This window comes from Eurypyga helias, unplaced genomic scaffold (genome assembly GCF_000690775.1).
Source record: "Eurypyga helias isolate BGI_N326 unplaced genomic scaffold, ASM69077v1 scaffold1410, whole genome shotgun sequence".
Lineage (NCBI taxonomy): Eukaryota > Metazoa > Chordata > Aves > Eurypygiformes > Eurypygidae > Eurypyga > Eurypyga helias.
In genome coordinates this window covers 42,338-60,852 of record NW_010224861.1, presented here as the reverse complement: position 1 = coordinate 60,852, position 18,515 = coordinate 42,338, and the positions used below count along the sequence as shown (strand labels likewise).

Genomic DNA, 18,515 nt, shown 5'->3' with positions numbered 1-18,515 from the left:
TCCCTGCCCATGGCAGGGGGTTGGAACTGGATGGTCTTTAAGGTCCCTTCCAACCCAAACCATTCTATGATTCTATGATAAGCAAAATTTCTCAGCAGTGAGAGCACGCTTACCATCTTACTCCCTTGATACCAGGAAGAGGGGGATCCATGTGTACTGTGTTTTCTAGCTGTGGTGAAGAAAGCTGCCTACTTGCAGGCCACTACTCCATACTAACACAGGCTCAGAAGCAGGCCGATATGCTAGGGTTAAGTAACAAATAAAGACTCCTCTGATTACCTGATCATTTATCAGGTTGATTGGATGAGTTAATAAGTGTCACTCCTCCCTTCTCCCTTGGAGGTTACTTAACTCCTAGAGAGGAGGAGGATGAACAATTTCTGTATCAGTGTGAGGAGAGCATGAGATGTTGTGTGGGAGGGCATGGCTCAAAACAGATTTGAGGGAGGGGAGGGTGTGTGTTGACAGAGGGGCAATTAAACCACTTGGGGACAATGTGTAGGAGAAAAATATTAAGCCAGGGATCCAGATATTTTATGTAAGTGCAACAGAGTCATGGCTAAGAAGGAACCACCTACTCAATTCCTGTGTTCCCAGTTGTGGTGGATAGTACAGCAATGGTAAAACTAGACTGTCTCCCCTCATACCCAACCCTGCTGCTCCAAAGGCAGGAGCTTCCATGGTCAATCTAAGGAAGTTTGTGAAGAGCAGTCTGAGACCTCTGACCTCTAGAAAGTAATCCTAGTTCCCTCTGCTAAAAGTGAATGTGTTGCTGTAATTTTTGAGGGAGGCTCTCCCACTTGCAGCCTTTAGAGTGCAGCAGCTGCAGCAGTAAATTATATCTGCTTTGTTCACTCTGTGGAACGTGGGACCTTCTGAGCACCTGTTGGTCCAAGCACTGTGGAACATCCTGAGGATGGCTTCCTGCTGCACTAACCTGTGGCCAATCTCTTTTTTCAACCATGGACTGTAGTGTCTGGTGATTTGATCCCTATGTGTGTGCTTTTAAGCCTTTGAGAAAGCCCGAACATGTACAGTGCTCAGGCAGGTTAGTTTGTCGGTGGTAGGACATTGGCTGCTGGCTCACAAATCTTCCACATTTGGGGAACTTGGAAGCTGAGTGTGTAACCTGTTTTCCTTGCTACAGGTGATGAAAATGGTGATGACACTGACAGCAGGAGAATCGGGCTGCATCCATTATGTCAAACGCCCGGGAGCAGTCTTGGATCCAGGCTGTGTGATTGCCAAGCTCCAGCTGGATGATCCCAGCAGGGTTTTTTTGGTGAGAAGGTGCAGGAAGCAGAGATGTTAGCTGTGGTTTTAGTAGGGGAGTGATGTTGAGGGTGGCATGAGTTGGTCCAGTGTACTGAAGCAGTTTCGAGTTTGTGCATTGTCCTGGCGTTGTCACTTTACCATTTATTCATCTCAGATGAGGACTAGGACTCAGTTTATTGTTTCTTGCTCTGATTCAGGCTAAGCTTATGTTCTTGTTCTCTTCTTACCTCAGTACTTCTGTGATAGTACTTCATGTACTATCCTACATGGCTGTCTAGGATATTGGAGGATGGCCACATTTTTCTAGCTGCTTTATTCCTGTGCAAGTTTATTTAAGTTCTTTTTAATCCTGTATTCTTCTTTAAGTGACCCTCTTTGGGAGGATGGGAGTTGACTCCAGGAGTGTCAGGCCCTGTGAAAGCAATTGTAGCAAATCTGGAAATAGAAAGAAATAGCCTAGGACATGGACCTTTTTTAAGGTGAAAGGCAAAGAGATACATTCATTTAGGGATTGTAGGCTGGGATGTAGCTGGTGGCGGTGGAAGAGAATCTATTGTACCTTTAGTTGAAAATTGTGGGAGATTGTTGTGCAGGGGGTGAAAAGTGATTGTCAGCACCGAACTGTTGGCTTTTCCAGTGCTTGTCTTTGAGAATTTTGGTCATCCTGGATCTAAAAAATGAGATCAACTGTAACATATATGGGAAAGAGCCTGGAAACTTATTTTGTGGGTGCACACAACATAGGACTGTTGGAAATCCAGCTTGTAACTCTTCTGTCTCTCAACCAAGTACATTTTCCACTCTGGGAGTTCTTCCAGGTTAAATCTGAGCCTCCAGTTGAGGGTAACTGGACGTTACCACCATGGCTGATGCCATACAGGAGGGTTAGTGACACTGCTGTTCATTGTGTTTCCAGGCTGAACTGCACACGGGTACCTTGCCACAGATCCAGAGCACAGCGCTTCGCGGCGAGAAGCTCCATCGCATCTTCCATTATGTCCTGGATAACCTGGTCAACGTGATGAACGGATACTGCCTGCCAGAGCCCTACTTCAGCAGCAAGGTACCGGTTATTTCTTGTTTGGGAGCAAGAGCACAAATACTCGTTCAGTTCAAGGTAAGGCCGCCCAATTTGCATGTGGCAGCCAGAGGACCAAGGGTTAGGGCAGTACTGCCCTGCTAGTGCCAGCTCAGTTCAGTTTTCTTCCTTGGACTTCCTTATAGTCAGTCTCACCAGAAAGTGAGATGGGAGACTCCCATCTGTGGCACCCAAAACAGAGACAAGGAGTTGAGCTTGGTAACTACTGCTTGTGCCTGCAGCCTTCTACATGGGAGCAGCATGCATAGCAGCTCTGCTAGAGGTCTGGAGGGAGGAGGAAGGAAGGGGGATGAATCAGAGACAACTAGCAACTTTGTCATCTATCCCAGTTCTCTCTTTATTCCCTGGACTAGCTGTGTGATAACACAGTATTGAAGATGACCTCAGTGAAAAGCTTTTCCTTTTCTTCCTTCTTGCTGCTTATTTTTCCTTCATGCTTATCTTTACCCTGACTTGTCTCTCTCTCTAGGTGAAAGGCTGGGTTGAGCGACTAATGAAGACCCTGAGGGACCCATCTTTGCCTCTGCTGGAACTTCAGGACATCATGACAAGTGTTTCTGGACGGATCCCACCCAATGTGGAGAAGTCTATCAAGAAGGAAATGGCTCAATATGCCAGCAACATCACATCGGTCCTTTGCCAGTTTCCCAGCCAACAGGTGATCCACCACACTTAGACAGGGCAATAAAGTGGTTTACAATGGGGCAGAGAGAGTAAGTTCCTTCAGATTATCTGGAGGTTGGTTGGACCTGAAAGGTGCATTTGAACATGGGATATTAATGATGAAAGATACTTAGCTGTATCACTTGAGCTTAAAGGCTTGTCCCCTTTATCTGTGCTGAAGGGTATGGGTTCCCTGCTCAGCATAGCTTTAAACAGGCAGTTTGGAAGCAGTTAATCATATCAGTGGCCTTGTGGGCATTTATTAGTTTGCTTTTTGCCTGGTACATATCTTGCAGTGCAATTTGTAGTGTCAACGTAACTTTAAAAAGAGTGATTGCAACTAAGGGAGGCAACTAAGGATCAGGTAATGAGATGTTGGAAGATGATTTCTTCAGTATACAATATCATGCATTGATTTTTGTATCATTGTCAGCTCATTACATTCCTTAGCAGTTTAAGGCTTTGGTCTTTGCTGGAGTCTGCTGAAGCTCTGGTCTGATCTCTCTGGAAGTTCTCAGCTTCTCTGCAGGTTGTCCAGCCAGATCATCCCATCCAGGACTGGGACTGTCATGGCATTGCTGTCTTTCAGATTGCCAATATCTTGGATAGCCATGCAGCCACCTTGAACCGCAAGTCAGAGCGTGAGGTCTTCTTCATGAACACTCAGAGCATTGTGCAGCTTGTACAGAGGTGAGGAGCTGTTTTCAGGGGTGCCCCCTAACTCTTTTTTTCTCTTCTGCTGCTTGAATAGACCTCAACCTGCTTGTCTCTATTCAAATGGTTTTGTTACACTCAGAGCCTAAATCACAAGGAATAAGCCTGCGTACTGCCCTGGGGGAGGCCAGCCATGAGGGGCCGTGTGTGTGGCTCCTGGCTGCCTGTGTGAAGCACCCATACAGATCCTTTCTCTTTTTCCCTTTGCCATGTGAAAGAAAGATTTCATTTCTGTTGTGACACTGATCACTTCTTGACCATTTCTTCGAGCTGCTGGTGTGTTATGCTTTTCAGTGTCTAGAATTTTGAGTGTTTTTAGAAGAAAAAGGACATTTGGATGCAAAACATGAGCCATGCTACTCCACAACAGTAATGGCAGGGGTTACATATTAGAATCATAGAATCATAGAATGTTTTGGGTTGGAAAGGACCTTAAAGATCATCTAGTTCCAACCCCCCTGCCATGGGCAGGGACACCTTGCACTAGACCAGGTTGCTGAAAGCCACATCCAGCCTGGCCTTGAAGACATCCAGTGATGGGGCATCCACAACATCTCTGGGCAACCTGTTCCAGTGCCTCACCCCCCTCTCTGTGAAGAATTTCTTCCTGATATCTAATCTAAACCTCCCTGATTTCAATTTGTACCCATTACCCCTTGTCCTATCACTACAGGCCCTTGTAAAAAGTCCTCTCCCAGTACCCTTGTAGGCCCCCTTCAGGTACTGGAAAGCTGCAATGAGGTCTCCTCGGAGCCTCCTCTTCTCCAGGCTGAACAAGCCCAATTCTTGCAGCCTTTCATCATAGGAGAGGTGCTCCAGCCCTCTGAGCATCTTCGTGGCCTCCTCTGGACTCGCTCCAAGTGGTCAATATCCTTCTGATGTTGAGGGCTCCACAGCTGGACGCAGCACTCCAGGTGGGGTCTCACCAGAGCAGAGTACAGGTTGACAGTTGGGGTTTTCACATCCAGGTGTGCTTCTTTCCGTAAGCAAACAGGCTTATTCTGCCACTTGTGTTGAGTGTTACTCCCTTGCAGGGCCATGCCAGTCTCACTCAGTGCTAGGTTTGATTTATTTGCTTCTGCAGGTACCGGAGTGGTATTCGGGGTCACATGAAAGCGGTGGTGATGGATCTGCTCCGTCAGTATCTGAAGGTGGAGACTCAGTTTCAGCATGGTGAGTCTCTAAGCACATCAAGGATTTGATTCCTGAAAGAACCATGTTTGGTCCCAGAAGGTCGACAGGGACACCCTTCAAGAAAGATTGCTCTAGCTCTGTGGCGAGGCTAAGCTACAAGGGTTTGGGTGTAGAGGACTGCCAGTCAGATCCTGGCTCTGTAGAGGAGCTTATGTCCAGGTGGAGTTTTCATGGTAAGAGTGCTCCTAATGCTTATGATGAGCAAGTGACAAACTCCACACCAAAGCTCTCTCTTCTGCTGGCTTTCCACTGTTAGTACATCCATCACCTTTTACATCCCGTTGCATCTTACCCACAGTTTACATGTCATAATATGACTCTGGTCTTTCTGGTGTAGGAATGTTCCTTTTCCCTGTGAATGTGAATTTTCCCTGAGTTTATGATCCTCTAAGTGAGGACTTTTGTATGACCTGGAGCAAACAGACTCGCTGAATTACGCGTTTCTTTGGGCTGCTATTTCAGGTCTGTTACTGAGCTTGCTAAGGCTTCGCCAGTCTGTGTGGTCTCTGCTTGTTCTAGGTCAGAAATAAAGTAGTTCTCCTTTGCATTCCTTCACTGATTCTGCCAGCAGTGGCCCACCACTGGAGACAAAAGCTAAACCCACTGGAGAGTTCCCCCACTTGGGCATTCCACATGTAGAAGCTTTGTATTAGAAACTTGATTTTTATTTCCTGATTTCTGAGCATTTGCAGTAAAATCAGAATCAGAAAAACTGTTTAAATTCACCATGCTATTTATTTCTATCTTGCCTGTTTATTAAGTTCTGTAGTAAGAAGATCAGGTGCGGGAAAAAAAAAAAGTCACTGAGTTATTTGCACCTGCTGTGAACTACCAGGAGGGTGTTTGTTGTTCACAACAGCAAACCTCAGCTGGAAGCTGAGAATTGGAATTGCACTGCTCTATCCAGGCACAAGGTGGCAATGAAGCACTAGCTGATTTTGAGGCTGTAGCTCTTACAGGTAGTTCAGATTCTGCTCTACTTTTCTTTTGTCCTGCTCCAAAACCTGCAGCAGCAGGTACATGAACATGCAGGTTCATTTCCACTTTAATTTGGATGGTGAAAAAGGATGGTGAAAGTCTTTTTGCTATTAGTTTATTTTGGTTGTCATTTGAATGAAAGACTGAGCTCATCATTCCTCTCTCTGTATTGCTCACAAAGGAGGCATTTGGTATTGGAAGTGTTTTAATAAGAGTAGAATGTTTGAGTTGAAGTTTGCAGTTGAGGGGGTGGTGGTGGGAGGAATGCTTTCTGCCCAGAACTGATTGTGTGGAACATGCAAAAAAAAAAAATTATATATATAAAAATAAAGACACATCTACTAACTTGTATTCCTTGACACGGAGGTGTGGAGACTGGAAAACACATTTGTTTCTGATTGCAGGTCACTATGACAAGTGTGTCTTCACCCTTCGGGAAGAGAATAAAAGTGATATGAATGCTGTCTTGAACTACATCTTCTCCCATGCCCAGGTCACCAAGAAGAACCTGCTGGTTACAATGCTCATTGTAAGTTGCCTGTTGGTGCTCTAGAAATTTGCTGCTTCTTGTCATTGTATGTTTGCTTTGAAAGGTACTGAATTGACAGCTCTCATCCTTCAAGATAAAAACCTTCTAGCTACAGCAGCTGTGGCCGCAGTGTGGAGTTTCTTCATGTGTTCTTAGGGCACGTAAGCCGTGCATTAGAGGAGACCCAGAACATGGTGTTCAGCTCCCTGTCTGTGAACCTTCTCTCCTGCATTGATTGCCTATCAGAGTGCAATACCTGCTAATTATGCAAGTGATTCATGAGTATTGGTGGGGAGATCAGAATGCAGACTTAACTCGTACATGGGGAGGATGCTAGAGGCGAACTTTCAGACACTGGGCTGTGATTTTGTACTTGGTTTAGCTTCTTCATCTTCAGGGGTCTCAGAAAGGTCCTGGTGTTACATAGCTTATGAAACTCAAGCTGGAGTTGCTTGGAAAGCAAAGCCATTTGCTACTGGCACAAAAAACATGATTTTTTTTTTTGTGGTAATAATTCTGTAATAGCAACATTTTTATGGTCCTTCATTACTGGCATGTAGTGAGAGGGCAAGTGACAGGACAAGGGGTAAGGGGTTTAAACTGAAAGAGGGGAGATTTAGATTGGACATCAGGAAGAAGTTCTTCCCGGAGAGGGTGGGGAGGCACTGGGACAGGTTGCCCAGAGAAGCTGTGGATGCCCCATCCCTGGAAGTGTCCAAGGCCAGGCTGGATGAGGCTTGGAGCAACCTGGTCTAGTGGAAGGTGTCCCTGCCCATAGCAGGGGGTTGGAACTAGATGGTCCTTAAGGACCCTTGCAGCCCAAACCGTTCTGTGATTCTGTGACTTCCTTGGTAGTGAATGGCATTAGCCAGCCCATATGGATGCCCTTGAGGGGTTCCATATGCTCTTCCTTGATGAGCCATAGTTTGGTTTTATATGTTTGAGAGTGGCTCTCTTAGCTTCTCCCTAGTTATAGTCTAAGAAAGTATCTCAGTAGTGCTTTGGGGCCAGCTGTACTCGGGGCTGCATGATGGAATCTGGCTAGGAATCAATATCCCAGCACAAGGCTGGTCACTTCAGATCAGGTCTCTGACCCTTGGGATGGTGTGTAGCTGTCCAGGGGTTGTGCAAAAGGATGAGGATTCTCCTGGGGTTGGAATTCCTCTTGGTCAGACATAGATTCCACCCTAGAAACAAATGAATCCTCATGGCAAGACTTGCTATCACCTTCACATGTTCTTCTGACTTGTTATTCCACGAAAATCTCAGTTCTCATTAACTTTACTCTGCTCTAATGGCTAAAACTCCTAGGAAAAATATTAAAAAAAACCCATAACTGAGCCCTGTCCCTTTTTTCCTGTTTCCTAAAACACCTCAAAAAAATCCTTGTCCACATAATGCTTTGAAGCAGAAGGAATGCCCACCTTCCTCAAGGCAGGTTGAATTTGGCTACAGCATGGTTTTCAGTAGACTAGAATTAGCTATCCTGTTTTTTAAGGGGCTAAATATAATCCGCTCTCCCCTCCCCACCCCCTTCTTTTTTTCTTTTTTGCAAACATAATGTGGCCTGTTACTGCCAAAAATATGTCCAAACTAGCCGTCCACAAAATAAGTCTCAAAAGCAGGAAGAGAGTCATAATTGTTCTAGGCTGAGGCTGGGTTTCTTAAATTCTAATTTGTAAGCTATAAGGACCCTGGCATTCTTTCTTTCTGGCTCTCCTTTTTACCCTTTTTTTCCCTTTCCCTCTTTGGTGTGTGGTGTGATTGTAAGTAACGCTTGCCTTAAGAATCTCATTATTTGAACACGGAGCCATATTTCCTCTGAGAATTCTGGAGTAGCTTTGAGCCGGGGCTGTTCATTTCTCAAGTAATCATGCTGGCGTGATGGAGAGAGAAAATGGCAGCTGTTCGCAGCTCAGGCCTTCAATTTTCTTCAGAGTCCAGTCACTCAAGTGTGTAATTACACGGGGGTGCCGGGGAGGCGTTAGGCCTTGTCAAAGAGCTGGTTTGAGGCTTTGCTCGCTGCCTTTGCCAATCAGTGCAGGCGAAAGCCGGTGCGGCGCCAGCTACCTGCTTTATTTTGTTGTTGTCATCCTGATTATTTCTTGCTAAACTAGGACTGAAACTTTTTGTCTAGTTTTTCACCTCCGTGCAAGCCGTGTGTTGGAGGCAGAGCCTTGCTGTGTCTTCACGTTGGCCAACACAATGTCTGAGTGAGGGGTGTGCTGGGAGACAGGGAATGCAGAGGAACATCAGAGTTTTCCTTTTTCCTTCCTGTGTAGTCATTCTTCCCATCATTGGCCATTATTTCTGCTTGGGTGAAGGCCAACATCCCAGTTTGCTGGAACTTAAAACATGCTGGAGAGACCGTGCTGCACGTGGTGGAAGAACAGCCGGGGAGTTAGCTGGTGATGCGAGCGCCACTTGCATCTGCCGGCGCGGTGCCTGAGGCCTGGCCAACGGGCATCTGCCCTCGCAGGGACACTGTGTCGCAGAGACTGCTCGGACTGAGTGGGTGACGGGGGCACAGGAGGGGTGACGTGGCTTTGGTCACAGTGTCATCTGTGGTGCAGCTGGGAATTACCGCCTGCTCGTCAGAGGTCACGCCGTTAGCCAGAATTCCTCTTTCTTCCAAGGCGCATCACTCTTCATGTCTGAGGGACCCCGTGGCACATTTGGGGTAATCATGGTGGAGGCTGTGGCGTTTCATGGGTTGCCAAGCTATTTCTGTGGGATGGTTTAAGTGTGTCCTCCAGGGGCAAACGTCCTGTCAGAACACGTTGATGCTTATGTTGCTGTTATTGATGTATCCCTAGGAATCCATTATTAACAAGAAGCTCTGAGGATGGTTTTAGTCATAGTGTTATGCTGCCATCATTCACCTTTTTTAGCTAGCAGGTGTGTAACTGGATGGGAACTACTTCATCCTTCATATATCTGTTGAATTATAGTGTGATTTGAAGTTGTATGTTTGTTTTATGTACTTAACTGACTGTGGTATGCACATCTTAGCCTTAACTGGACAGAATCGCTTGTGACGTGGCAGATGTCCTGTGTCCTATCGGGCTTTTGTTACCTTGAGCAACATTACAACACCCAGGAATTCGTATTTCAAATCTGATGAAGGCAGTTCTTGAATCAGTCACTGTGAATTCACACGGTGACCTGGAGTTGATGAATTTACAGAACTTTCTTTGGGAACAATCATTGTAACGTTTGCTGGCCCAAGACTCGTTAGTAGGGGACAACAATCTAATAAGAGTTAGTAGCTTAGATTTTTTTAATGCCAGTGATTTGACTGTGGTCTCTCTGCCCGAGAGATGTACGCCATCATTCCTAGACATGGCATCGTGCTTGAGTGGGGTCGGAGAGAAAGGGGTCAAGAGCAGTGTGGGGGAAAAGCTATTTAGCTTTGGAATCACATGTAGTGTGAGCTGTTATTTGTTAGTCTGTGGGACTTGCATTATTTGTTTTTTGATTTTTACTTTGCTTTCCCTGGCAGGCTTGTCAATCTAACCTGCTGCGTGGAGGTTTCCCTTGTTCCCTTTCTATTTCTTAGCTCTTCAGAGGGCCTTTTCTGGACTGCCTGTGTTTAAAATCTCTTAAAACTTTAAGGCATCAGCTCTCTTTCTAGTTGCAAATCCCTGTTTCATCTCACGTTTTCCTCCTACGATTCATTTACCAAAAGCAGAAGCTGTTAAGTGCTGCACAGAAGAAACACGTTACAGGCTCCTCGAGGGTTTCCAGCTTTGGGAGCAGGAGGGAAGAGGCTTACAAGCCAGTGTGAGGAGTTGAAGGCTGTGGGATTATTAATGGGAATTGAAGCTATTTTTGGAAGAAAGTGTGTGTGAGAGTGCCCCTCCTCTGTTCCGAAAACAAAACAGATTAAAGCCTTTACTGTTTGCAATTTTTTGAATGGCTGAATCAAAAAGAGTTTTGAAACAGGATTTACAGTGAAAATTATGGTGTTCAGTTTTGTTGTTTTACCCAGCCATTGTTGACAGCAGAGTAAGATAGTGAACTTCCTCAGAACCAGGATTCTCTGATGATTCTGCACTGTGGCAGGAAACACACCGTAATATTTACGATTCTATTTAGCTTTCGTTCGCCTTGTTAGAGAAATGGCAGGATCTTTTTTTTTTTTTTTTTCATTTTGCTGGCGTTGCTGAAGCTGTGCAAAGTGTGGTGTCAGTTTGTGGTTGTGGGGCTGTTTTGGTTTTGAGTTTGGTTTTTTTTTTTTTAAGGATTAGGTTGCCCAGAGAAGCTGTGGATGTCCCATCCCTGGAAGTGTCCAAGGCCAGGCTGGATGAGGCTTGGAGCAACCTGGTCTAGTGGAAGGTGTCCCTGCCCATGGCAGGGGGGTTGGAACTAGATGGGCTTTAAGGTCCCTTCCAACCCAAACCAGTCTGTGACTCTATGACTTCAGGAAGTTCTCATGGCAGTTAAACTCCTTCTGTTTGGTCACCTCTCACAGTGAAAGTTTGACAGTCTCTGTGCTACACAACACATCTCGCTACAATTTAGTGCTCTTTGAATTTTGCATTGCTGCTAGGGGACGCTTCGGGTACAAAGCTGCAACTGGATAATAGCAAAATGTTGTACTTGAGTGTCTTTGACAAATCAGTATTATGTGCTGGGATGCCAAAACACATGCTACAAATAAGAAAATGTGTGATGATGTCAGTCCCTTCTTTCCTCTGTAGCTTTATTTCTATGTGTAAAATCATTGAAAGCCTAATGCTTGTACCCTTGTCAGCGCAGAATTACGGAATAATTCAGATAGGGACCTGTAGAGGTGCTGTGGTCCAGCATCTCAGTGTGTGTCCACGTATTTCAGGGTTAAACTCCTTTTTAGGAGGACAGAGGACAGTTTTCCTCTGTTCTAAACATTCTCAGTTCTCTTTATTTTTAGGACCAGCTCTGTGGCCGTGACCCCACCTTGACAGATGAGCTGATTAATATTCTGACAGAGTTGACCCAGCTCAGCAAGACAACCAACGCTAAAGTGGCCCTGCGAGCACGGCAGGTAAGGGAGCATGTGTGGCAATCCAAGGATCCCTGCTAGAGACAGACTCTGCCACTGCTGCTCAGATCAATGCGGAGTGCTCCCATTGGAGCTCGCTCTTTTGGAAAGTCTGTATCTCTTGATGTTTGTTTTGATTAGTATGCAAATGTGAATAGTAGATTACTTTGAGCAGCTCTGTAACAATGAAGCTAATTAACTAATGATTAACCATTGTGACAGTCTAAGAAAGATTGCAGTGGATTCTCAGTCACTGTAAAATTTGAAGTTAAGATTACATTCCTTTGTCCCTACTCCTCCAAAAAAGTTTTGTCTGGCTCAGATAGGAGTTAATTGAGAGTAGCCTGTGGTTTATGCAATAGAGGAAGTAGAAATACATGTGGTTCCTTCTGCCTTTAAAATCTGTGAACCCGACAGGCAGAGGCAGCTGTACAGTAAACTGCCAGGACATCAGCAACCTTCCGACTGCGAATCAGTGTGTGCAGTAAAGAGGGAGAGAAGTTTACATGAGAACCAGATGTTCTTTGCAACTGCTAAGGAATTACTGCTATGAAATACGTTGGTCTTTTGCATGGTTTCTTCTGGCTTTTGAGTTGTGCTTGTGTATTTCTTTTTAACCTGAAAATATTTGGAAAAACTCTTGATACCGTCTAGTACAGATAATAGTTGGAATGCCAGACATCCACCTGGATATTCTTGTGAGATTCCTCTTCAGCAGCTAGTCTGTAGCCAGGATGGAGGGAGAGGGCATAATCGTTCCACAGTAATGCTAACCCTGTAGTCTGATCATTCCTCTCACTCCGCAGTCCCTATCTCCATTCTAAAAGTCTTCAGGAGGAAAGCTGACACTTTGGGGATCTCTGCTTTTATTTCAGAGCTTGACTCTTGAAAATGAATGGGGTGTTTGAAGCTGCTCAGTGACCTTATGTTTCCTTCAGGATTGTATTTGTGTCCTTGAACCATTCCATTATTGAACCTCTCAGCAGTATGCTGAGGATGGCGCTGGAGTCCTTGTGTATGTCTTTATGTTGCTCTTTCACTTCATTTTCCCCTGCAAGCTGCTTCCCCTTCCCATCTCCCTATCCTTCACGTTGGGCATTTAATACCTGGCACCAGCGTCTCTTGCTTCCTCTGCTGGGAAGCTGTGAAAGGCGGGCTGCGTTGCTGGCCTTCCCCACAGCTGCTGCCTGCCAGATCTGCTTTCCAATTAACAGCCGGTCAGGCAATCCCCAGGACTAGCAGCTCTGCAGTCCTAAATCACATGCACTGATGGAACTTGATTGAAGCTGTTCCTTTTCTCCATGGGGAATTGCCAATAATACAAACCAGGCAGATACACAAATGAGGCTGGGGAGGGGAGGGAGTTTGCAGCATCACCGAGGTGCCACAGAATTCACAGGAGAAACCAGTCGCCTCTTCTGGGATGGAGCAGACTATTGCTGCCTTGGAGGTAAGAGCTGCTGGCCGAGCAGTGCTGCTGTCGCTGACGTTCCTTGTTTGCTGTTCACCAGGTTCTCATTGCTTCCCATTTGCCATCCTATGAGCTGCGGCACAACCAGGTGGAGTCCATCTTCCTGTCTGCTATTGACATGTACGGACACCAGTTCTGCATTGAGAACCTCCAGGTATCGACCAGGCTTCCCTCCTTGCTTTCTTCCCACTGATCTGAATGTATTAAATGTGTTAAATCTCACGCGTATTACATCTCCCAAGGCCCTTGTGGCTTTAAAGGGTGTTGTTCTGGTTTCTAGCTTCCTCCTCAGTTGTGTTTGCATTCCTACACTGATTCCAGAATGACCTCGTCCAGTCATCAGCATCCTCAGGGGGCTTCTCTCCCTGGGGACGAGGAGAGGGGCTGAAGCTGTGTCAGGGCAAGTTCAGATTGGACGTGTGGAAAGGCTCTTCACTGAGAGGGTGGTTGGTCACTGGAACAGGCTCCCCAGCGAAGCGCTCATGGCACCAAGCCTGCCAGAGCTCAAGGAGCATTTGCATGACGCTCTTATTTGTGTGGTTTAGTTTTAGGTAGTCCTGCGAGGAGAAGGGAGTTGGACTCAACGATCAAGCCCCTTCCAACTTGAGATACTCTGTGATTCTATGGTTTAATATAAAAAGGTCGTAATCCTTGATGAACAGCAGGAAAAGCATGGCTTGATTTGGGGTTTTTGCTTTTTTGCCTGACCCTGTTTGTAAGATAGGCACTTCTCTTCATGTGATCTCTTCTAGAAACTCATTTTGTCCGAGACATCCATCTTTGATGTGCTACCCAACTTCTTCTACCACAGTAACCAGGTGGTGAGAATGGCAGCTTTGGAGGTGAGTTTATTCCCATGGAAGAAAATGAATACTTTTAGGTTTTTTGTGTTTTTTGTTTGAGGTTTTATTTTCATTTTGAGCACTGTTACCCTGCAAGATTAAGAGAGCTGAAGGTTGTGTGGAATCTGGCATACTTGGAGCCTGGCATTTAACAGCATTAATATTCAAAATGGACTGAAATTACAGATTCGAGTTGTCTTCTTTGCTTGAAGAAGACTTAGGTGGTTGAAAGGATTGAAAGTGAAGCTGCTGTCAGAGGATGTGGTCAGCCTACCCTGTGTGCCTTGCGCTGATGGCTGTGTCCTGACAGACTGGCCTTCCTCAGAGAATAACTTTAAGTTCTGGCTGAATTAAGAGTTCTAGCTAGATACTCTGGAAGGTACCTGCTTGGTTTTTAATATTTCTGAAGTCTCTGCTGTCTTATTGGCCTTCTTTTTCTGCTTCCTTAGCACAGTTAAGCTGATGGACTTTCTCTCTACCCAGGTGTACGTTCGAAGGGCATATATTGCCTACGAGTTAAACAGCGTCCAGCATCGCCAGCTGAAGGATAACACTTGTGTGGTGGAGTTCCAGTTCATGCTACCTACCTCCCATCCAAACAGGTCAGATCACGTGTTCAGGTGCCTTTGGAATCGGAGGTTTATGAGGGGCTACATCCTATCTTGGCAAACAAGACTAGCAGTAGAATTGGTGGAGGAAGGGAGAGTCCCAGTGCCTCAAATCAGCACAAATCATTTAAGATAAACACCTCCATTAACCACTTCCTTTGCCCAAGTTGTTTAAAATGTCAGGAGCTGTGGGTAGTAGTTTTTGCAGTTTGGATTCATTTCAATCTGATACAGTTTTCATGTATTTTCTGATTTTTAAGTTCAGCTTGTGTAGAACTTCAGTTCTGACTGAATCCTGAGCCTTCCAAAAGATATGATTCCAGGCAGAATAGTCAGTTACTGGGAATTTTAATAAAGACCAGTCAAACAGTCTCTGTACCCTTCCTGCAGCGCTTCCATGCCAGCCCTTGGTAACTGTTTGGGATTGGCTCTACTTCCAAACCTGGCTTGACTGGATAAGGTGAAATCTTTACTAGCCTGTGGTTTTTTGACTGAGAAGATGCACGAATGAATGCATTTCATAGAGAAATGCTCGAGTCGACACACTTTGGTTTTCAGTCGGTATTTTTCGGGATGCATTCCTCATGACTGAACCAAAAGCAGGGGCTCCCTGCTGCCCTGCCTTACAGGAGGGTCGCGTCTCCTGGCATGTGCTAACAGCATTTTTAAAAATACCCCGAACAAACGATTATCAGAACTTCTTCAGCATCTCTCAGGTTAGTCGCTGTTTTTTTTTCATGTGCAAGAGGAACTCGGGGGGTTGTTGCAGGGGTGTTTGGTTTTGTCCCGCGCGGTGGGAGCGCTGGAGCCAAGGGGCGCAGTGAGTCCCCGTGGCCGCCGGGTGCCACTGTTGGTCTGCGCTGGGCTGGCAGCATGGCTCCTATTTTTCTCCTTTGTTTCCAACCATCTTTTTCCTTATTCTGTTTTTGCTGGGGTTGGGCAACGGGGTCCAGTCTCGCTTCATTGAGAATCCATCAGTACATTTTATGAAATGGTTTTCAGAATCTGGTTTGCTAGAAATGAATGACTGTCCTCAACAAGCAGCACACAACACTCATGGTACGAACGGGTCGTGCATTTGGTCTCATCTGTTTCCTACATTTCTAGGATATTTGTAAATAATTGGATACTATTTTTAGTACCCCTTTATAATAGTCTCCCCACCCCCCTGGATTCTTTGTCCGTTTCTTCTCTTTGGTGGTCTCGGTTACCTCTGTTGCTTGGGGGTTGCCTGCCTGCCCATGCTGACCACTGCTCTGTTACCGTGTGCAAGCTGAATCGGACAAGGTCAGCTGGAGAGGAGACCTGCTGCCTGCCTGGGGAACAGCTTCTTTGTCCTGAAATCTCCTCTCCTTTGCGCTGAATTCGCTGGGGCAATGCTCTGAAGCTCAGTTCTGCTTCTCAACCATCAGCGCTGCTGATGGTTGACTGAAAGTGCATTGCAGTCCATGTGCGGAGGCCAGCAGGCTTGGGGACAAATTCACTGCTTGCAGAGGCAAGTTCGGTTCCTTTGAGTTGCAGCTCTGTCTGTTAGCGATGAATTTGGCTCCTGTTGCTTGATGCAGCTTCTTGCAGCGAATACCTACTTGTGCGGCTGTTGTGTGGCTGGGCGCTGAAGCACAGCCACTAGCAGGATATCCAGGGTCTCAAATTAGCACCGAGCGTGTAGATTTAAGCGAGCTGTAAAGGCAGACCTTTAAGCCCAAGACACGGAAGACTCAAAACTCTGATACTGTCTTGCTTAAGTCGTCTTTGTTGGTTTTGACCCTGTTCTGTGTCCATCGTATGTTTTTCTGTATCTTCTGTAGCATGAACTTTTAGACTGAAAAGCTGAAAATGCATTCCAAGGACAAACCCCAAAGCCAGAATGTCCCAGCTGACCAAGCACAATGTCCCTTGGGGCTCTGCAGGGTTGAGTTCTGGTGAACCAGGAGCAGATACCAGAGAGCCCTTGAGAGAGTGTTCTTTTGGAGCTGGTGTTAGTTGTATGATGCCACACATTTTTCAGCACTTAATCAGATATTTTAAAGCCCTTTTGTGTCTGATTTCTTGAACATTTAAGGGCCCTGACTTTTACTAGAGCAAATATTCACATAGAGAAAATTGCAAACTTATTATGGTTGTTATATTTAAATTCTGTTATTGGAATTTAAACCTGCTATGCCTTTACTTAATTGTAACAGAAACAGTCACAGTCACTACTTGTGATCAGACTGATCACAGCTAAGCACTCAGACTTTGTATTTTTGAGCACTGAATGATTGCCATCAACTACCCACAGGAAAGTTTTACATGAAAGCAGAGAAGAAAGGAAAACATTTCAATGTGCTACCAAAGTCATAGAAACGCAACCTGCTCCTGGTGGGTTTTGTGGGCAGAAACTGTTTTGGGAATTATTTGTTTAAATTAATAGAAAACATCCTGTTGTAAGAATCCCCACTGATCCTGACTGCAAGGAGAAGACGTAGGGAGGAAAACAGCTTATCATTGAAACCACAGAGGTCTTCAAAGATCAAACACAGCATTCCTTATTGTCTAGTGGAAGGCAGATGAGGAGTATAGCCTAACCATCTGGTGCCTTTTGCAGCAAATGGGGTTTGCAAGCCCTCTCCAAGCAGAGGGGTTGCAGTAATCCAGTCTGGGGGCAGCGATACGAGGGTATCTACAGGATGCTGGTCGCTACGTGCTGCAGCAGGGTACTGCAAACAAATGCTTATGTGCAGAGCCCCTTGCATGTGGATAACCTGTCTCTTTCAGTCACCTAGAGTCCTGGTGAGAAAAGATGTGAGAAAGAAATGAGCCCTGTTCTGAGCTGTTCTTTGCTTCCCTCTTGTTCAGACTGCCCTGCTGAGATGGGAAGCTGGTGGAATATTGACTGGTGTTTAGAGAGTTCAGCTTCCTTTGTGAGAATGGCAAGCCAGGTGACAGACACTGAAAGGCCTTTCTTAGGTGTTCAGCACAAGAAACAGTGCTTGCCTAATCTTAGCTTAAAATCTATTCAAAGAAACATTGTGTCTAGTATAGGGAAAGGGAATTATAGTGCTTTTTCAACAGGAGAAGCGGTTTTTTGTAATAATCCCCCTCTCCTCTCCTGCTTTCGAACAGCCTTTCTTATGTCTGAAGCTATAAGGTTTAAATTAAACCGGGACATTGTCTGCTGTAGCCAGCTTTTGGAGCCTGCTGTAGAATTGTGCTGCTGCACTGCTCCTCCTAAAGATCCCTTTTCTCCAGCTCACCGCGTTCCCCAGCCAGGCTGCTCAGCTGCTTTCTTGATCTTGCCTTCCCTGGTAGCAGATGTGCTGGAGGATGAGAAGGGAAGGACTCGGAGGTAAATGTGGTCCCTCTGTCAGATGCCGAGACAGTTGCTGACAAGGGTGACACTTAGAGATGCTGGAGATACCTTCATTTTGGGCTATGGCAGTGATACCACGGGGCTCTGCCTGATGAATACATTGAGCCGCAGAGGGAACTGAAGTGTAACCCAGCCTGTTTTGCTCTTTGATGCCTTAGCCATGCCTTCCCAATCCATCTGTGCATTGAGCCCACGCGTTCCTCCTGTCCCACGTGCCACTCCGAACTGTCACACTTGCCCTTGCGTCTTGGGAAGTCTTGAATCAGGATCTACCACTGGAAGGTGGAAGTGAAGGAAGGTTTTAGCACTGCAGATTAAGACACTAATTTGTGATAGTTGGCTTAGTTAGCTTTGAAGCAAGCCTTGCTTTTGAAACTTGATAAGCAAAATATCTGATAGCAGCTAACCCTATTGCATTTGAAATTGGGAATGCACACAACCAGCAAACATGGACACAAGCAAATGCCTTACCTAGCCTCGTCTAGATTGAATTCGTTCTTGGGGTTGCATGATGCTCCAAGGGTGGAATCCAAGTCTACTCATCAGTTGCTTTGTACTTCCGAGAGTATCGGTATAAATGTCACAGCTATCTTGTGCTTGGTTTTGCCCAGTATCTCCTCTTTCTGTGCTTTTGGATGTGTGTGGACACCCTACTTGAACTTCAATGTTGCTGATTTCGAGGCCTCAGAGTGGTGCATGATCTCTCCTTTGCTGTCTCTTGATGTTTTATCATCTATGGAGTATTTTGGTTGTTCTTTTTTTTGTCA

General features: G+C 45.7%; 1 protein-coding gene across 1 annotated transcript in view; it reads left to right on the top strand.

Annotated features, from left to right (window-relative positions):
- The window catches only part of ACACA (acetyl-CoA carboxylase alpha), a gene marked incomplete at its 3' end in the record, with an annotated part of 84,658 nt that overhangs the window by 32,066 nt on the left and 34,077 nt on the right, over positions 1-18,515 (top strand). Inside the window, exons 19-28 of the mRNA XM_010146932.1 lie at positions 1,148-1,282; positions 2,192-2,338; positions 2,844-3,032; positions 3,627-3,727; positions 4,836-4,924; positions 6,328-6,452; positions 11,365-11,478; positions 12,987-13,100; positions 13,699-13,788; positions 14,272-14,390. Coding sequence (XP_010145234.1) covers positions 1,148-1,282; positions 2,192-2,338; positions 2,844-3,032; positions 3,627-3,727; positions 4,836-4,924; positions 6,328-6,452; positions 11,365-11,478; positions 12,987-13,100; positions 13,699-13,788; positions 14,272-14,390 — 1,223 coding nt within the window. The remainder of the gene's footprint in view (positions 1-1,147; positions 1,283-2,191; positions 2,339-2,843; positions 3,033-3,626; positions 3,728-4,835; positions 4,925-6,327; positions 6,453-11,364; positions 11,479-12,986; positions 13,101-13,698; positions 13,789-14,271; positions 14,391-18,515) is intronic.